This window comes from Drosophila guanche, unplaced genomic scaffold (genome assembly GCF_900245975.1).
Source record: "Drosophila guanche unplaced genomic scaffold, DGUA_6, whole genome shotgun sequence".
NCBI classification, from domain to species: domain Eukaryota; kingdom Metazoa; phylum Arthropoda; class Insecta; order Diptera; family Drosophilidae; genus Drosophila; species Drosophila guanche.
Window position 1 is genome coordinate 2,656,299 of NW_022995752.1, and position 21,347 is coordinate 2,677,645.

The 21,347-nt window shown below is 39.0% G+C and overlaps 1 protein-coding gene and 1 long non-coding RNA gene across 8 annotated transcripts in view; one reads left to right on the forward strand and one right to left on the reverse strand.

The window, feature by feature from the left end:
- LOC117587942 (tyrosine-protein phosphatase Lar) overlaps positions 1-21,347 on the forward strand; it is a 141,534-nt gene that overhangs the window by 15,041 nt on the left and 105,146 nt on the right. For all 7 annotated transcript variants that reach the window (XM_034278937.1, XM_034278941.1, XM_034278936.1 and 4 more), the window contains exons 2-3: positions 3,660-3,739; positions 18,743-19,051. In XM_034278937.1, the coding sequence (XP_034134828.1) occupies positions 18,955-19,051 (97 nt within the window). In that variant the 5' untranslated portion in view covers positions 3,660-3,739; positions 18,743-18,954. The remainder of the gene's footprint in view (positions 1-3,659; positions 3,740-18,742; positions 19,052-21,347) is intronic.
- LOC117587949 lies at positions 3,429-10,078 on the reverse strand. The gene is made up of 3 exons (XR_004574087.1): positions 9,314-10,078; positions 7,873-7,988; positions 3,429-3,554 (listed from the first exon to the last, which is right to left on the reverse strand). It is a non-coding gene; the product is annotated as an uncharacterized LOC117587949 (long non-coding RNA).

Consider the following 21,347-nt stretch of genomic DNA (forward strand, 5'->3'; position numbering starts at 1 on the left):
AGGAGGAAACAGTTTCGACTACAAATATCATCTATACATTTTTTTTCTGGTGCGTGGGAAAACCAATTTCCCCAGGTATAGCAGCACTTACTGCTTGCTATTTTTGGTAATATAACCATTTTATGGTTCACGCATGTGGCAGGTAGGACGAGTATCTTGCGGAGATGGGAGGTGCTAAAGCTAAACACGTATTACGGACTGCGAACTAGAACTAGGCAGGCAGAGCAGATGAAATATGTTTCACACAGCGCCGACACCTGGTTTATTTTTCTTGGTTTTTTTTTAATGAAACAATCTCAGCAAATATGATATTTTGTATGCAAACATGCAAAATATGTTGGAGCAGCCCAACGAGAAAAGAAATGGATGGCAGGCAGTAGAAAGCGCACTCCTCATAAAAAGAAACTCGGTAGAGCCCTCATGCTGAGCCTCCGTGTCTCCCCCTGCTTTCGTTTTTCTCTCTCGCTGTGGGTCTATCATGAGGGGGAGTTGGATGATGTTACGTGGAGGGCTGGTATGGGTGGGTTACCTTACGTCTTACGTCAACAAATAAATAAACAAATATTTGCGTTGACAATAAGGCCGGAGGAACCAAGGCGCCAGAATTAACGTCTGTCCCAGTGAGAAGTGTGTTCCAGAAAACGTAATCTTTGCTGAAATTCAGTATTTAAAGAGAACATATGATGCTAGAAGCTCTTCTGCATAATCACACACATTTGTGACGATCAAACTCAATTGAAATCTCACAAAAAATGTCCAGAACGTCCCTTGAACAGCGCCCACCAAAAAGGGCAATTCAAGTGAACATTTGGACAAAATATTCGGCATTCCACGCATTTCAAAGTCAAGAGATTCCTGCTTTTAATACATCAACGCCTTTTGTCAGCTGCACTTAAAATGAGAGTGAGGCAAACACAAGCAGAAGAACCCTTTGATATGTACTTACATATTTTTGTTATAAATTTATGAAATAACGCACCCTCTAAAAGGAATGTCACAGGGCTGGCTCTCTCTATCCATTTTTAAGGATATTGTATATCAATAATTCAATATTTATTTTCACTTTTTTTTCCCGAATTTTCCTGTCGTAACGAGGAAATTTAATCTTTTTCTCCACCTGCTCTGGCATTCCATTTTCCACTTCCTTGTGTCACGACCCCTCCTCAAATATACGCCGAATATTATATACACATACATCTATATATTTCCACTGTTGACGAAAGATCCCGAAAACGAAAACCCAATTAGTTGAGGGATGACGACATTGATGGTTGAAATTTGACATCACACACAGAGACAGAGAGAGAGTGCAGAAGAAAGGAATGAAAAAAAGGAAAATCGTTGGAGGAGGACACCAATTGAGGATTGCACTCGAAAATGTATTTATAAGAATTGGAAAAATAATATCATACCCACTCCTAGGGTTTCCCCATAATCAAATCAGAGAAATATTGAAAACTTCTTTTATTTTTCTCCATAAATGTGTTCTTTTTTTGTGTAAGTTATTATAGTACTATGTGGCTTTTCTTTTGATTGTCAGCCGTTGCAGGGGGTGCCCCACACACATTAACGTTCAGAACAGTTGACAGGACAACAAAAGGACTTTAGAAAAAGATAAAAGACCAGAATTGTGGGTGCGTTTTCTAGGTGGATTTGTTTAGTGTGCTTATAATGAGGTGCTTGTTAGGTGGTCCCGTAGATCATATAAGGTTTCATTTTGATTATGTTTTTTAAAGAATACGTTTCCAGTTTTTGTGTGGAAGAAAAGGAACATAAAGAGTTTAGTAATTTAGAAGAGAATTGTTAAGTTTTCAGGGAATTTACTTTAGTTTTTTTTACCGAATAAACTTGGAACTCTTCTCCATTTAAAAAGCTTTATAAACCAATACAAATATCATTCATTATCGAACTTTCAAATATGCAATCAAACTAAAGGACACTGCTTCCCCTTTCAAGCAAACATTTCGCTTGTCCAACTGTCTGTCGAATATCCTTTGGCATCGCCTTCTGCCTCCTCTGTTCCAACTAATTACAATTTTGTGTGCTGGAATATTTCTCAGGCTTTTCTCTTTGGTCATTTGCACACTTTACACGAATGCCCGTCTTGTAGTCCCCATGGACCTACAGCTGGACATTTGTCCTGTAGCCATATCATGAGGCCTCTGAAACTGCCAGCCCCTACCTTTCTCTCTCTCTCTCTCTCTCTCTCTCTCTCTATCTCTCTCATTCTATCTCTTTCTCTCTGCAGAAACAGAGCTGTCAACAAATTAACTGTGACGCTTGGATGGGGGCCTAGAGTGAGTGAGATATCCATAGTGTTGGGTCCCTGGGTTGAGCCTCTCTGCTCAGTCGGAGGGCGGAACTACATGCTTGGCATGTTTTGTTGCCTGGTTTAAGGCAAACCGGGCCGGTCCATATGTGTCGTAAATTCCCACCCACACACATGTGCCCAAGGGCCATGGCAGCTGCCTTTTGCCCCACAAATATTGAACAATTAGCACCGCTCATGCCACACATTTTCGGGTGATTTAAATTTTTGTCCATCCTCCATTACTCTCTGCTATCTCTCGAGGCACTTTATACACTGTGAAGAATTTTCGGGCATTCAAGTGTATTAAAAAGGGGACATTTTTGGGTTTCCATTTATAGAGGTGCAAAGTCTTTGCAGTTTTAGAAGGTGGCAAAGAATTGCTAGGGGAAAAACAGACAAAGTTTTTTCTGCCTCCAAACATCGCTCAAGAATAACCAAAATTCGAGTGTTCTTCCCCGACAGTTTATTCCTTTTTCTTTTCTCTCTTCTTGGCACTAGACTTGCCTGGCCTTATAAACGATATATACTTTCTTGTATAAATAATTCTGGTACGTGCGGTAATGATGCCGACACGTGACAAGGCGACAAGGCAGAGAAACAGACGACAGCGGCGCTGAAACGAGATATATTTTCGGGGTGTAGATATTTATGATGGCAGTCGGTGAAGGTGTATAAATTTGCATGAGCAACTGCTCCAAAAAGCTAAAGAAAATAAAGTCCTGTGTGGTGTGGTGTGATGGCCCCACATGTGGATGCGGAAAGGTGAAAGAAATTTTTGAAGGAAAGCGGAGAAGGGAGCCAAAGCACTGCATAAGCAAATAAACAAACAATACATAAATTGTTGGAGATCCCAGCATGGGAGAAGGCATCAGGAAGCTCCTTATGCGGGGCACGTTCCTTAAGCTTTTGCTTTGGTCGGCTTTGACTTTTTGGCTCGCGATATTGTGGGCTTTGATAACAATAATAATCATAATAATAAGAGGCATATAATAACAATCATTTTCTGCATCCTAAATGGTGTATACCTTGGTCCAGGTCCCGCTCCCGCTCCCTGCCCACATTTCCTATTAAAAAACACACGACTTCGATGTTTTTTATAGACTATACATAAATTTTATTTTATTTTTTTCTTTTTACAAAAAATGGTTTATTTATGGCAGTATTTTATATCATCACAATTTTTTGATAGGCCACACATCATTGGTCGTATCATCGTTTCATCGTTTTGTGGAGGGGTGGAGAACTGTAAAGATAAAGCATAAAGAATATTTATAAATTTTATATATTTATAACACCAAAATATTTATATACTTAAATAACACATATATCTTTTATTTATTCTTTATAGCCGATGTCATTAAACCATAAACTGTTGTGCAAGCAAGAGAGAAGCGCATAAGAAGCCCCATTATGGAGATGTTTCAAAACGTGAGTAAAAGTTCTAATTAAAGTTTATACTTGATTGAATATTCAAAGAACTCTTGAAAAACAACAATTAAAAATCAGAGATATGCAGTAATCTAACTAAATTTTAACCTTAATTCGTCGAAGAGTATGGAGCTCTCGTACCACAATAATAATATTTATTATTATAACCTAACAATTTATTTTGTATGACTCCTCGTTTAAAAGTCTATCCAATCAAATGCCAGAAAAGCTATTAGGCGATTTAGACTGAATTTAAGTGAAATAAATGCTCATAAATGTTTATAGCCTATGTATAAAAAACAATGCCTTAAATGTGCACATTCACATTTTTTTAAAATTGTATTCTTAAAAATGTTCTACAACAGAAACGGAACCCTAAATTATAATGGACAATAACTACAGTTTGCATACAACATAATGATTTATGTATTTCAATGAATATAACTTAAAATATGTGCGGAAATTGTCACAAAAAACGCGCTAAGGGGTTTATCTAGATAGACTATGAAATTCGTATAAAAACTCAATTTCAGATGAATTATTTGATTACAGCTGCCATCTTATCCTTATTGTGTTAACAATCTATGCCGTTATTGTTACGAACCTGTATTGGTGTTGGGGCAAGGCCGGCTAGCCAGTCCTTTCAGGGCTGGGTTCTTCCCAGGCCCCCAGGTCGCACAACAAACCAACTGTTCGGACATCTCGAACCAACAAACGATTATTCAAAAACAAACCAACGGACTTTACTCTACACTTCACGGACAATCATCTCTCCGAAGCAGAACAACAACAAATTCCTTTTCAAGTGCAGCGGCCGATCTCCATTTCGCCGCTGTGGTCCCCTTTCCCCCCCATACTAAACAAACTAGCACTTCATCTTTTCGGATCGGAGTTTTTTAAAATTTATAAAAATTTTACCATACGAGAAGTATTTCAATCATGATTTAATTGAGTAAAATTTCGAATATGGAAATGGTTTGCTCTCTGCACTGACTTCAAATTGGAAGTCTACTCAAGTTGGAATTTGTCTGTTTGACAAATTTAAAATCTCTTGAATGGAAGACAGCAGCGACCCATTTCAGTAATTTGAACAGCCATAATTTGTGGCTCAAAACCGTAACATGTGGGTTTCGTCTCTCTATCTCTCTGCTATCGACGGTCAACATTACAATTTTCTCAGCATACAAGCATGCCCTGCCCATCCTTCCATCTTCCCTGTTCATTTGTCAGTTTGTGCCTGCCTGTCAAATCCGGTCAACAACTTCTATAAGGAACACTTCACATGGCGTCCCTTTTTGTGTGTGTGTCTGTATTTTTTCTTCTTTCCTGTGTGTTTGTTGTCCCTCTTTACTCGATTATCAATCTACGTGCCAATGCAAGATTGAGAAAGCTTTCCAAGTGTCTAGACATTCGTTTGGGGCAAAACTATGTGGAAAATTACATGGAATGCGATGCAAACAGTGCTCTACAGATATTTGTCTTTCACTCAGAAGGGAAGATCCTGCAGTCGTCACTTCTAAAAAGGGGATCTATCTGTCTCTGCGAGAATGGGGAATGAAATTGAAGCTTAATTACTGCCCTTTTGGGTCACAAGGGCGTGGCGTGGGAAATCCCTTAAAATCGAACTGGCCCAGGCCCCAGCCTCTTGTTTAATGCAATATTTCCCCATAAAGAAGAAGCCTTTTTCGGAATTCATTTCCCAGCGTATGAGTGTCTGCCTTTGTGTGTGTGTGTCTCTCTGTTGAATCGAATGCGGGTCCTTTTCATATAACTATGAACCGGACAGCAGGCATGTCCTTGTCATACAATCCCACAGCACACACAAAGGCAACAAATTAAACTGTTCCTCTATTTGCAAATGAATTGTGCGTGGCGTAATATCGCAGGAAAACTTTCTTAAGGAAAAAGGATATGTAATATGGTGAGGAGGGGATACCCATAGATTGAGAACACACACACACACAAACACATATGCAAGACACGTCCTTTACGCTTGAAATAAAATAAGTAGCATAATACTCGTACAAGAAAAACTGCTAACGAAATTGAAATGAAAGAAAAGGATTCTCCCTCTCCAGAAAGAAACTTTGCTGCCAGCCTGCTTTTGTATCTCTCTTGATCTCTCTGTATGTGTGTTGAAAGTTTTTTTGTAAGGGGCCCAGGATGCAGGATGCTTCTGGTCCTTTCTGGCATTTCATACGCTCAATTGCTGGTGGTTAGCCAGGCCCGGCTGCGTGCTCTGGTCGACAGTCAATTGAAAATGAAATTGGTAAAAGTTAGCACACAGAAAACTGAACAGAAAACTCTCCTGTATCCCCATTCGATGTGGGAGAGGGATTTTGTGCGTGGGGCATCTCAAAAGAGTTGCCCCAGGATGAAGGAGCAACAGCACCAGCAACAACAGCAGCAGGACGTAGCAGGACGTACGGGTATACGTGCGGACAAGCATGCATAATGAGAAGCACTGTGGGGAGTGTGGAAGTCCTTTCTCACGCTGGTGTCTGGTGTCTCTGCTGTCTCTTTTTCTACTGAATGCGGGTTACCTTTGCAAATTAATACAAAAGAGACGCGTAAAAGTATGCAACACCAAATAGCAAACAGGCTACGTGCCTGCTCCTCCAGCATGTCCCTGCATGTTTGTGCAAGGACTCTCTCTCTCTCTCTCTCGTCCCTTCTACTGATGCCGTTGATGTCCCTGCTGCTGCTGATGTTGCTGTCCTACAGTGTCCATAGAGTCCTCTTGTTATACCCTGATCGTGAAAGGGGTTCATATGACTTTACAGGGATTTTTTGGAAAATTCTTCTAGTTTTCGTTTCTGTGTTTTTGGCAGTATTTATTTCTGGTAGTTTTTTTGTATTTTCTGCTACGTTTTGTAGACTTTTTATGGAAATTTTCATCTATGTTTCTGGTAATTATTCTACTATCTTGAAGAAATTTGTTCTATTTTTCTTAATATTTTATCCGGTATTTTTGTGTTATTTTTTTCAGTAATATTAATCGTAATATTAATATTAATAGTAATCTGATCCGAATCTGAAACGATTCTAGCATAAGTATTTATCGGACAACTTACTCATTTTGAATGATAATTCAATCAAACTTCATAATTTTTCCAAAGTTAGTGAACATTTTGTTAAACGATGTAAATTAATGAAATATAAACAAAAAATCATAATTTTTCAACATAAAAATACACTTTTAAGAGCATTCAAGCATAGCTCTCTGCAACTATCACTTATTCCTGGATTTTATGAATACCTTTTTCACCCCTGTATTTTTACTCTTAGATCATAAAAAAATGTGAAAGGAAAGTTGCAATGTTTGGCAAATGTTTTATCAGTGGGACACGTTTTGTTGTTGGAACTTTTTATAGATTCCATTTTGAGTGCATTTGCTTGTTGCGTTGACTACGCACAAAATTTCAGTGTTGTTCTCTTTCTCATTTTGTATTGTATCCCTTTCGTATTTTTTACGATTTATCCGGCACACATACACGCGTGCGAGATGATAGGGCGTTGGGGGTGATAGAGTGAGGTTGAGAGGGACCTCTTTGTGACAGATTGTTGAAGCTTAAGTTTGGTAGAGTAGAGATTTAAGTGTTTTGTTGTCAGGAGAAGGATTAACAGGGATCTGCTGCTCATACTAGTAGTTGTGGGGGAATGGAGAGGCGAGAAGGAACAAACTTTGTTTTTATTCTCGCACTATTGCAACAGATTATTGAAAGAAGTTAAGAGTTAAGATGTTTTTTGCTGTCGGGTTTTATTGGGCCGTATTTTAATGAGAGAAAATTTGTTGCAGAAAAAACTGGCTTATTTTGGCGTACTTTATATGTTAAATATAAAAATACTCAAAGAAAAACTGGGAAATCATTTTATTTGTATCTCGAAAAATACGAGTCTATAGAATACAGTTGAACGAGAACTTTTAGCATTTCTAGCATTTCTATGGTAATTCTTCTAGAATCTTTTTTTTTTAATTTTATAAGATATTTCCATGTTATTTCTCGGTACTAGGAGTCTCTCATTAAGATGTGCCATGATCACATACTTATTTTGTTAGTCTAGACTCCGTGACATGTACACTTATAGGTTTATTAAATATTTCCCACAGACACAAAACAAAATTTACTCACCTATTCATGAAAAAATAGCACACAGCATCATACAAAATGTCACAAGAAATACCATCCTTCAACCAGTCTGCGCAATTTCGTTTTCTACAACAACTATATCGTCCAGAATGTCACATCTAAAAAAAGAGCAAAAGAAAATATGTTTTAGATTAAAATATCGCACCAAACATTATTGAACTGATATTGAACTGAATTTCAACACAAAACCATCCCACATCTATTCCCTTGATTTTCAACTGAGTATTTGCCGTGAATATTGTAATTAATTGAACAGAAAAATTAATTTTAAATTCGATTTGAAACATGAGTATTGCATTACAATTCTCAATTTGTTTTTTTCTGTACCATTTCTGTGGTGAAATCGATGTCAAAGCTAATGCTGTTTGCTCTTCCATTTGCCTAATTTTATCATTTTGTTTGCAATTGATATCGGAATAATTCTTTCTCCCTCTTTTTTCGTTGCATTTCCATTTGCATTTGGCAAAAACTTTTTTTGAGCTAAAATACAATTGGAATTGTACTTTTTGCCGTCTCTGTTTCTGCATTTTTTTGCCTCTACAAAATTCCTGCTAAAATGGTTTTTGATAATATGTAGATTTTATTTGCCTGAATTTTAGTTTTCAGTTTTTTCTGCATTTCAGTTTGCTGTTGGTTTTTATCCTGCATAAAAATGTATAGCTGCGGTCTGAATGGGATATGATTATAAATATTTATAATATGCATTTGTAGATGAGTTTTTTTTCTTTTGCTTAAATGTGAAAAATATTTGTGGAAGTAAGAAAACCCTTTGTGTTAATTAATGTAATACATGAAATGTCTTCAACAAAGAGGTTCTGGTTTTGATTTATTGAAAAGATTTATTATTGATTGTTATACTTCGTATTATTCCATTATTCTATACCAAATTTCCGTATTTGCTTTGAAAATACTTCCGTATTAAAGCACTCGAAATAAATATATTTCGACGTTTATCTAGCTTTTGCTTGAACATATTGCGCGGAAGTAGCCTGCTGATTAAAGGACACAGTCGAATGTTCGCCTTACAAACTATTTATAAAGTTTGTATTATCACACGTACACTGCTCTAATTTAAAACAATTAATGCAATTGAATTAATATGTTATATCACTTGTTTGGGCACTTTATTTTAAGCTCTCCTGCTCCTCCTTCTAATTTCATTTAAGATGCTGTAAGGCAATTTTATGAACTCTACTGGTTTTTGGTTGAGGGGGTTTACATTATTAGCAGACACTGTACACGCTCTCGCACACACACACAAAAGAAATCGCATATAAAAATTTATTATGCTACGCCTACAGCCACTCCCGAACACCTCCCACGCAATTTTCACATTAAAGCCGCATAAAAATAAATAAAAATGTGGCGCCGAAGAGCAAAAGGAATATCCATGGAATATTTGGGAAGGGAATGGAATACTCACATGAGCAACAACTGCAATGGGGTTTCTCCTTTCTTCTTGTTTTTCTCTTCTGGTTCTTGTTTTTGGATGAGTTTTTCCCACGGCGACTGTGTCGTTTACATATTGTTTCCTCTGCCATTTTCCTTTCTTTCCCGTTTTGTTTTTTGTTTTTGGATGGTCCCACGTTTCGCTGTCTAAACGATTTACGACACTTTTCCCAACTGCTTCACGCACACATTTGCACACATATTGTTTGTTTGTCTCTCGGTGTGTGTGTGTCTGTGTGTTATTAGCACACAGATGGAGATACACTGTTGGCGAGATACTGTTAAAGCAGCACAAAAATGCCGCACACGTTCGTTTTTATTATGTTAAATCTCTCCTGGGGGCACCCACACAGCACAGCACAAAATCGTAGTTGGAACCAAGACCAAGAACAGCATCAACAGCAACTTGTTTCCATCTGCTCTTTTCCCAACTGTCTGTGTTTTTTCCTCCTTTTGGTTTTCCTCGTTTTCATCGTTTGGTTTTCCTCGTTTTTGCCGCTTGGCTTTTGTCAACTGTCACTGTGGCCTGTCACATTTCACATTCACTTAGACGACATTCGGATTATAAGCTGCGCGCCAAAAACTCTGCTCCACCCAGAAATTAGCACAATCTGCTGCTGGCCATAGTTCTCGCGCTCCTGCTCATCCTTTTTGTGGGTGTTTCCGTGGCTCATTGGCTTACCTTCAGCCGCTTTCAGATAACGGTACGCCGCTACAATCGCGACTGACGACGGGCCAAGGCATCGCTCGGCAGAAAGTCCATGGCCAGGCGCTGGGACTTTCGGGTAACCAATTCTCACCTTCACACGAGCACAAAAGTCGTGGCGCAGCCGAATGAACGAACGTAGCCGAACGGACAGCCGAGGTCTTCGTTTCGGTAAAAGCTCAGACTTCGGCGTGGGCAGTTTCTACTCTGGTGGCTCTTTTTAGTCGCGTCATCTTTTGGATTGCTACTGCGATGACTCTTGAGAGTTTGAGTGGGTTTACGCTTTGCAACGCGTGTTTGCTATTACGTTAAAGTGTAATTTTCTTTGAGTAGAAATCCTCCTACGTTCTTGATTCTCTTTCAGGCTTCAGGCCGAGGAGCAGCTATTTTCTGAGTGAATGGATTTTGAGATAATTTCCCTTTAGGTGGCTTTTGGTAGTTCTCTTTGAGTGCGCCTTCTTTTATACTCTTTTAACGGCCGATGGTCAACTTTAATCGCTCTTTTTGAGTGATGCTGCGTTGGAGCTGCCTTCAGGAGACCTTGTTGAGTACTTTTACCCTGATATTCTCTTTGAGTGTGCATCCTGTTGAAGCTGCTTGGATTTTAGAGCTGAGTGCTTCCACTCTAAGACTGGAGCACTTTACTTGCAGGTATGTTTTGCAGGTTGCATATACTGACTGATTCTTAATACTCAAGTAAGTTTAAGTGAAGAGAACGTGATGCAGATTATTGTACCTGTTTTTTCTCTGTTAACATTGAGTTATTCGAAAAATAAGTCTAAATACCGCTGAATAAATTAAAATATATTCAAATATTTAATAGTCATTTGGTCTCATGTTGGCAAAACAAATTAACATTTGAGCTGCATTTCTCTTGAGCTGCAGCTTGCATTATGCACTCGGGAGTATGTTCTCTCACAGCAAAAGTCGAGTCTCAATAACGCACTCCAAATGTGCTACATACTCTTAGTCTTTTCTGAGCTTACTTCTCGTCCGAGTGATACTATTTCTCTCTTGTCAAAACTCCCCCCCGAGTGACTCCTTTTGAGTTTCACAAACTCTCTCATCACTCGTTGCCAACGCTCTTCGCTGCAGCTTCGGCTGTCGTTAGCTTTCCCGATGATTTTCGCTCTTTCGCTGCTCGGATGAAAATTCACCACACACACGAGCGTGTCGAGTGTCTCCTACGTTCGGGTTCGGGAAAAGCACGACACACAGACGCACACACTGAACTCGCGGAAACGACGAGCACGAGCACGGGGGCTATGCTATGTGGAGCCTTGGCCAATCGTAAAAGTTTTCTACGGTATTTAGTACAATTTCGGGATTTGGCAGGATGTAACGAGCGGTGTAAGGAAACAGAGAGCGCGCGTATCCTAACCATCCTATTCGTGTGCGATAATTCAACAACAACAAATACGCAACCGCCACAACAACAAAAAATATAAAAATCGAAGAAAAATCTAATAAAATTTTATAACAAAAGTGAAGGAATGAAAATTGTATACAAAATTTAAGATAAAAAGGAAATGCCCGAACCGGCAAAAAGTGTTTTCTGACCATCTATTATCCCCGTGTCCAAAAGTAAAGCCTTCCGCAGAAATCGTCATAGTCTTCGACTTGCCTCGGTTCAACGGCGTCCGGCCTCCAACCCCCCTCTTTCATGCCACTTAACCCCATAATGCTCCTTCTACATATGCGTGTGTGTTGTGCCGCCAGTCGGTTAATGGTTCAACGGTGAAACCTAGGCTAATATTTCGCCCCCTTCAGCTGCTGAAAAGCAAATCAACTGTAACTGAAACTGTGTCCGATATATACATATAGATGGATTCCATATATAATGGTAAATCTTTTGGAAACAAAATTACAAAGATTAAGCTGCAGCACAGTACCTTTGTGTGTGTGTGTGTGTGTTTGTGTTTGACCTGAAAAATCGGAAAAACGTTGACATACTTGGGTTTTTCTTATGATTTTTAATAGGTTTTGTAAGAGGTTATCAATGAAAGGAAAAACGCTCTGAGAAGCATCCCATTACGATACGGTTTGGTAGAGATAAGTTTCTCAGAACAAAAAAGTTGTTCCATTAATTTGTTTATGTTTTAAACACCTCTCCATTACAGTTTAACACTACATTCTCTTTCCTGGGTAGGCTGTGTAGGTTGTGTAGGGAAGTTATCAATTTAAATTTATTTTGTTCGGGAAAAACCTGTCATACTGTTGAGGCAGGTTTTCTATTAGAGTATAACATTTTGGATTAGGTTTCCTTCCCTTGCCAGTTGAAATAGGAAGTGTATTCTATTTTCTATTTATATTTCCTTCAAGGATTGTATATTTTTGGGTTATTTTATGCATTCATCTCCCTTTTGTTACAATGTAATTCTTTACCCAACTCTTTGACACAGATTTAGTCCATAATTTTTATCAATTTTCATTTGATTTTCAACAGCTAATCAAAGGCCAACAGCCCCTTGTAACTGTTTCAAGGGAAATATCCTTTAAGCAGGACTCTAACCCCTTTCTTGGGTATAGCACACCCCTCTGTAATAGTGTCGTTTCCTTTATTTCCTCTTTTATGGTTACCTTTTTGCCTTTTTTCTCTTTCTTGTTTGGGGTTCCCTTGGATTTGGTTTGGTTTTTGGCTTTAGCCGCACACACAATTGAAAATTCAATTGATTTACAAAATGAAGTTGCTGTTGAGGATACTCCGGCGAAAGATACTTTTTATCTATTTTCATTTGTAGTTTTACGATTCAAGGCCCTGTGGGTCTGTGACTTGGTTTTCCTCCTTAAAGCGAAACCGTTTGGGCAATTTTTCACAGACTTTCCCGCTGAAGGTGGTGGTACGAGGGCAGTAACGGAGAATGGGATGGGATATCTGCAATTTGGTGCGAAACTAACGCCACGTTCTCACTCACTGATTGTTGTTGGTTTTCCCCTACCCTCTTCGTGTATGAATCGTTGTGTGTGTGTGTTTTGTATCTGTGTTTGTGATTGGAAGCGGCCTAAAATCGCTTTAGGAGCAGCTGTGAAGTGATTTCTGGGGGAAAAATAAAGGTCCTGGCACTTTCCTGACAGCAGAGAGAGAGAGAGAGAGAGAGAGGAAGAGCCCCACACAGATTGACATAGTTATGTTCTCAGAGCAGTAATGGGAAATCGGAAATCTTTTTCGAAAAGCGCTCTAGGAAATGCCAGTCTTGTGTGTGGGTTAGGGGTTTTGTGTTTTCTTGTGTCTTTTTTTTCCTCAAGTAAATGCTTTACAATGTTGCAGAAGTTAGAGGTAAACTAATGCAGTTTTAAGGGTGGAAAATGTCAAACTTTTAATTTAATTGATTGCTGCTGCAATTCCAAAGGTTTATGTGTGTTTCAAGGAATTAAAATGTTAAAAAAAAAAAATGGTTCACAAAATAATAAAAGTAAAATATAATAAATAAAGCGATACAGAAAAGTAAAATAAATATAAAAATATAGCAAATATATAGGATAGGAAATAGAAGAGACAGCTGTAAAAATAAATAGGTGCAAATAATCTACGAGTAGCCTATGGATTATTATTTTGCGCAGAGTAAAAAAAAGTTTAAAAGTTCTCCCCTGAGAGTTTGCCTCTTGCATTACGAAAACTGGCTTAAAAGTGCATCATATTTTGAAGAGAAAGAAATCCCCCTCTAAGCTCATTAATTTCTGTTGTCTCACAAAGTGGGCTTTCTGCTTGGGAAAGTATGCAAGAAAAAGTATCTTACGAGGGGGAAACTCCATTGACAAGTTATATGCGCTTTTCTCTCCCATCCATCGATGAATGGAAATGCAGTTTCTCTGTTGCCGTAGCCGTTGCCTGGCAGCCGGGGGAAAGAAAAGTACAGGGAAATGGGAAATCATTTAAGTGGCACATCCATCAAAGCTCTGTGTTTCCCCCTCTCGTTCTCTGTGCTTTTTGAGGGCACACTCTGCTGCGCTTATAATGAAGCATTTTCCAATTGCTTTTTTGATTCGTATTTTGTTGGCTGTTTGTCAGTCATGTTTGTTGTTCATTTGTGGATACTTTTTAAAGGTGAAATTATGGCTGAAGAAGCCAAACGATTTTTGGGAGAAAATATAGGAATATGTGTGTTGCAGCTTGGACTTGACCTTTCCCTAGACTTTTTATACCCGGTACTCGAAGAGTAAATAGGGTATATTTTATTTGTGCACAAAGTGAATATATGTAACACACAGAAGGAAACGTTTCCGACCCCATAAAGTATATATATTCTTGATCAGCATCAATAGCCGAGTCGATTGAGCCATGTCTGTCTGTCCGTCCGTCTGTCCGTCCGTCTTGTTGAGCGCCTGGATCTCAGAGACCATAATAGCTAGAGCCACCAAATTTTGCATCCAGACTTCTGTATGCTCACACTGTTACAAGTGTATTTAAAAAATGAACCACGCCCCCTTCCGCCCCCGGAAAAGGACGAAAACCTCACAAACCTACAATTTTGAAGAATTGAAAAACAAAAACGCCATTCCATAGGGAATGGCCATATCTATCAGATCACCAAATTGGGATCCGATTGTATCATTATTATAGCCACAATGAAGAAATTAATTCCCAGTGGCTAAACCCACCCTGTCCCGCAGCTTTTTATGTTCTTTTCACATTCTATCGTTCACACTCTGCTTCTGCTTCACTCGGCCTCTGCCTCTGCCGTCCCTCTGCCTCTGCCGACTTTTAACCCACCCCGTCCCGCAGCTTATATTTGATACCGCGATTCTGCAGTGTGTGGGTCCAGGGAAGGGCGGCGAGCTAACGGGGCGTGTTGGCGTGAGAAGGGTTGTTGATGTAGATGACAGATGAAGAAAATATTTAAAATTTGACAAAACACCGCTAAGGTGCAGATGTAGTACTGAGCGCCTGGTATAAAAGTTGTGACGCGTAAGAAGCGTCTCACACGTCCCTTCTCGATCCATTTTTATACCCGGTATTCACTCGAAGAGTAAATAGGGTATATTGTTAAACGCTTTATTTCGTCGAAGAATCTTCGGATCCTTTCGGGAATTTGTTCGTAATATTTTTTGTATTGTATTGCTGTATTGCTGTATGTCCAATTTTTCGTTTTCTTTAACCTAGGAATGTAGCCATACCATTTTATTTAGTTTTTATTTATTTTTTTAAAGTTGTCTCTCCACAAAGGCCCTAATTTTCCATGGTAACCACAAAACTTGTGCATAAATTTCTAAAAAACATGGAAACATGAAATCTTAACTAGAAACTTTTCTGCCTTTTGTTCCCCCTACACCATTTCTTATCCTTTTTGTCTCTTTTCATTCCGCTTCTCTCCATTTCTAATATCTCATGCTATGCTCCTTTTCCCTTTTGTCATATTCATAGCCCCAGGACTAACATAGATATGTATATATGTATGTACATACACTTGTCCTTTAAAATATAACTTAAAGCTTGACAAGGACCTGCATCCTCAGTGCCAGTGCCAGTGCTTTGATGCTCGCTTAGCTCAAACCCAGAAGTGATGTCTGGGCACCACTTTTCTTAAGGAACTTTCCTCCGTTTTTGGTGTCAAGTGTTTTTATTAGAACCAAAGCGACGAAGAGAAGAAAAAAAAAAGAACAACAAAAATTGCAGCTGTGTGCAAAAGGGAAGGATGTACAAATTTTCTCTTTATTCTGGGGCAGGAATCGAAATTGGAATTGTTTTTCCCACCACTACAGAGAGAGAGAGAGAGAGAGATGTATGACATGTGTGCTAAATAATTTTATCTAAAAATATATAAAAGTTAGGAATAAGGTAGAGCTAGCTATAAGTAGAAAAATAAATAGGTAGATAGATAGATAGATTAAAAATGGGAAAAGCGGTTGAGATGTGAGTAGAAAAGTTTGGTTATTCAAAGTCTTATCCGAATTAGTTTCGTTTTAATTTACCTAATGAATAGATGGTATTATATTAAAACGATTCCGCTAGATATATCTCTTGTTTGATTTTTGGTATAGTGAAAATAGGCAAAACGATTTAATTTGAAAAGGAAACTAATGCCAGTTCTTTTCAAAGTACATACGGAAAACATTATAGCAGATATAGATATATAGATAGATATAGCTCACAGTTCTTTCTTTCCATATACATATTTTGTATTCACTTCGTGATAATTTCTAAAGAATTCACGGATTTTTAGAATGAGATGTGCTTTTTTTTATTTCGAAGTTGAAGCATAGTAGTCCTCGACCTTCTCCAATTTATAAGCTCCACAGGTTTTTCTCTTTATTGTCTTGTAGCACGATTTCTCCACAAATGTCTACAACTTTCCTTCCAGCCTATCCCAACAATTGCATTCCTTGTCGCTCTGTACTGTTGCTGTAGAAAATGCTATGTGAGAGAAAACAGTGTAAACTCCAGACCTCGCCATTGACGGGAAAGGCACTTCAAATGGTCGATTTGGCTGCACGCCTCCTTTTTGTCTGTTTAAATAACGTTTTAGTCCTGACGTTCGTCATGGTCTGAAGTCATGTCTGGTTGGGGTTTTAGCACCAGGGTGGGCCAGGGCATGGCTGTGGCTGGGGCTGGGCCCACCCATATGCACTCCTGATGTTGCCTGTTGACGTTTACAATTTGGTGTTGAAAACTTTACTCCAGCTGGGGAAATTGGGTAATACTCAAACGATGGTGATGACGATGGCAAATGGCGATGACTGCGGCAATCCTGTATTAAGTACGCGACGAACCCTCCCTCTCTTTTTGCAACAAGCAAAATTTTAATTTATATAGAATGAGTGGCCTGAGACGGAGGGGCAGGACTGTTGTGAGAGTGGTGCTTCCTAGAGTACCTTTGGATTCATCCTCTCCTCTTCTTGCTGGCAGTCTTCACCATTTCAATGTTCGTGCTGCACTGTGCTTACAGCACAGCACACATACAGCATATACTCATACTCGTACACATAAAAAAATCCAATTATTTTAAAACTTTTGACAACTGCAACAACAATGCGAGAGAGGGCTATGAAAACAATAAGAAAACTGACTGCCAGCCGAAAGGCAACAAAAACAGTGAAAGAAAGTGCAGATTTAAAAGGACGAAGCTAAGGGATACCCTGAGAGGTACAACTCTTCCGGGGAAAGCTATAAAGAAAGCGTAAAAATTAATTCGTTGAACAAATATCCACATAGATAAGAGCAAAGTTGGTCGTTGCTGACGAATTTCTTAGAATTCCTAGCAATCAACGATTCTGGTATGTGTAGTACCGAAAGTCCTACCTTTTTTGACATGTCAAACATCTAGTAAATCCCATAATACCCTCCCTGAAGCAGAGAGAGTATGACAACAGCGAGTGCTGGAGTGCAGCCATAAGAGAAAGAGGGAAGGCCCACAAAAAAAGCACCAGAAAATGGAGGGAAGTAGAAAGGGTTCGGCAGCCATTATAACTTCACTTGAAAAGTTTAATTGATTTTTACAAGAGCATATACAAGTATAGCCTGTGGCACGTATACATATGCATATATACACACACATATATAGAGAGGTAGAGATTGAAGGAGTAGGGCCTGAATGCAGTCATGGTTTCGTTTTATTTCTCTTTTTTTTTTTTGCTAAGTGGGTCTATAAGTTGATGTAAACAAAGTGGATACAAAAAAAAAATAATAGAGAGAGTGAGAGAGAGAGCGAATGGCAGAGAGATGGCAAGGAAATCAAAAGTAGCATTCTTCAGTCAGGTGCAAATTGTTGGCCCCAAACCCGGAGTTTTTTTCGCCCTTCTGTTTTTTGTTTGATTTTTCGTAGAGCTAAGCCGACTTTTTAATTGCTGTCGAAAGTGTAGGGCTGTTACTGTAATTATTGGCTTGTGGCCTTTGTTCATTGTGGGGGGAAATTTCTTTTAGGTGATTGGCTTAATGAGGGCGCCAAAGGAGACGCTTCTGAAGACAAGAGAAAAAATTGTAAAATCCATGAAATTGCCTGGATTTGTATATATTTTTCTTGAACGTGTTACAGATTTATGCACCACACACAAAGGTTTCTGTGAATCAAAGTTCGAGCTCCACAGAATTTTAACCCTAACAATCGTTTTCTTTCCTCCACAGGAACTGGAACTTGATTCGCAAATAACAAATAAATCAATAAGAAACTGCATATCTCTGAATTTATTTAATAAATCAATAGAAATTATACATATATCTACATATATATTGTAGTTTTTTAAGAGATCTTTAAGTATTTAAGTTCAAGTATAAGCCAGGTAAACGTCTATGGTCATATAAGTAACAACAGCTTCCCTCCACATGTGAATATCATCGACAATGATGATATCTACGATGATGATAACTGCGATGCAACTGTAAACCCCAAACAACAATCAATCAATCAATCAATATGTGTGATCTCCAACAACAAATGGAACTGCAACTGATACAACAATCGCAACATTTGGCGTGACAACATTTACAACAATTCCAATAAATGCTGCTATCATGCCAATAATGATGATGACATCGCATTTACTAACACATCTTGTTATATCCGATGATTTTCGCCTTGCAAAAATGTATTTAACAAACGATTGAAACGATTGTCTTGAATATTTGAAACGAAACAACAAACCTCAACAACAACCTACTAAACACTCCCTCCCCCACACACACTCTTTCCTCTGCTTTCAACACTTACACAAAAACATTTCTCCACCAACTCTGTTGTGCATATTGCTGCCATCTCTCTCTAGCGAAAGATAGCCAGCGAGTGAGTGAGAGTGAGAAAGTCGAGAGGTTGTCGATCGTCAGCCAGAGAGTAAGTCTGACAGAGACTGAGACAGCGACAGACAGAGAAGCTGTGTAAATAATCGAAATTATAAAACTATCGTTGTTGTTATCGACTGTCGCCTAACCTCCTCCCCACGAACCCTTCGATATACACAAAACCCAGATCATAGATATAATGGGTCTGCAGATGGCAGCATCCAATTTTGTTGCAGCATCCAGCCTTCTAGCGTTGTTGTTGCTCCACTGGTCGCCCGCAATCGTCGATGCAGTCCGTAAGTACCATCCACTACACTATAAGCATTATTATCCACTTGTTAATTTTATCGTACATCCACTTTTACACGCAAGTTTTACGGCTAAGTTTACGTTAAGTTTTCAACGCTCTTCATTTTCGGGGGAACTTTCGGTGGAGCTGGAATGCCGGCTTCAACTTTTTGAAGATGAGTTAAGTTTTACTTTGGATTTTAGCTTAAAAGTTGCCCTTCTCAAGTGTCTGAAATTAACCGAGTGGATATAATATTTATTTAGCTCAAGCATTTACAATAAAAAAAGAATTTTTTAATCAGTTAAGAGTCAAATTAGCTGGAAAAGAAACTACTTCAAGGAGAAAAACTTTACTGAAAGTAAAGTGGTGTTGAAAGTAATTATTTTCCATAATTAAAACCTAAAAGAATGTAGAAAATAAAAATGAAATTGTTTATCAGCCAAAAGAATTAAAGGAAATCTTGAAAAGGAATTAGAAAAGTTATAAAGCACAGAAAGGCGTACCGCGCTGCTTAGCTTTGGGTCGGTGTGGCAACGTAACGTCTTTACATCTGGCATGTTGTTGATATAAATTGAATAGTCAATTATTCTCAGAATTTCCTCTTGCTTCAATTTCCTTGGCATGTTGAAATGTTTTCTAAACGTCTAGATACATTTTCCATTGGATACAAATTGTCCTTTTCATGCAATTACCAAATCACCCTCGAATGCCATCTCTAAATCAAGTCCATTACACACTCTGGGGCGGAACACTTTTGTCACTTAAAAGAAAGAAAAGAAATGAAAGCAAAAACAAAAAAAAAGAAAACACCTGAAAGAACAAATAACAATCAAAGTGTTGACATTTCAGAATTGCAGTCAAATGTGCCTCATATTTTTGCGCCAAGGCCTTTTGTGAAAGTGTCGGGCTCTCCTCCTACCTTCCACCTGCCTGCCTTCTGCCTCTTTTTGCCTGCTGGGTTTCTGGTCCTCTTGCGCTTCTGCCACCACTCTCTATGGATGGCACTTACCTTTCATAGACGCTTCATTTCATTTGGTTTGAGGATGAGAGAAGGGGGCATTGGGGCAGTAGCGATAAACAAGCTGTAGGCCGACAGGGAGAGAGGGAGTCAGAAAAACAACGTAACACAAACATTGCATATCCTGCCTGATGTATTTTCTGCATTTTTGTTGGTTTTTGGTATACTCTGCAAGAAGGGTATCCTCAACCGAGGGGCGCTGGATTGGGATTGGATCCTTCAAGTACCTTTACATACCACAACCGAGAGGTGGTACTGCATGACACCCGAATTCTGCAAGTTATTGTAGGGCAAATCTTTATTATTGGCTTAGAAATGAGGATATCAAAGTTAGATCCTGCACTTTCCTACGTTTTCCCATCATTTAACAACCGTATCCTGTAATGAATTGATTCACAAGGGTATCTAACGCTCCGTTAGCCCCTATAGTTAGCCCTTCATTCTGATGTTTTTTGTTGTAGTTGCTGCTGCTGCTGTTGCCCCTGCAGTTTGCAGTTTGTCGCACCTCTTTTTGTGTATGTGGCATTAAATTGAAATTTATGCGGCACTTTGCCGCGTGAAATGTTTGTACAACTCGTTGCGGGTTGCGGCTCTTTCATTCTCTTTTTTTTCTTTTGCTCGTTACCCCCCGTTTGTTACCCCGCTCTGTGCTGTTTTGGGGACCAAAGCTCTTCGGGCGTTGACAGACCGACAAACTGTTGGACAACATTGCCGCTACCGTCTCTGATGCAGCAGGCAGGGGAGAGCGATGTCTAAAAACATATGCAAAACTGTTTGCTGTTTGCCATGTAAATGGTTTTTGGGGTCCATCCGAACCAACGGCCTCTGGTACCCGTTGGGTGAACTTGTTTTTTGTTGCCACCCCCCACTGCAACCCATTTATGCCGGCTAATTTGTCCTGTGTTGGAAATTATGACACAAAAGTTCCCGCTCCACTACAATTGTCGACAGTCAACGCTGCCATCGACTCAACTCGCTTTCTCTGCTGTTCTGCCTCGTAATATTATTTTGGTAAAGCAAAAATGGGAACGAACTTATTTTTGCAACAAGTTTTAATTAATTTGCCACAACTCTAGGCTCCAATCCACACCGAATCTCTCCCATCCCGTTCTCGTTCCACTTCACTCGTCAGCAAAAAAAAAGGAATAAAGAAAGCAAAAAAAAACTTGATGCTACGATAATTTGAAAAGTTTTCGTTTAGACAGGGAACGCGCGGACGGGAAATAAAAACAGAACATAACAGAGCAGAAATGTGAATGTGGAGCAGCAAAACGTCAGAGCAGGC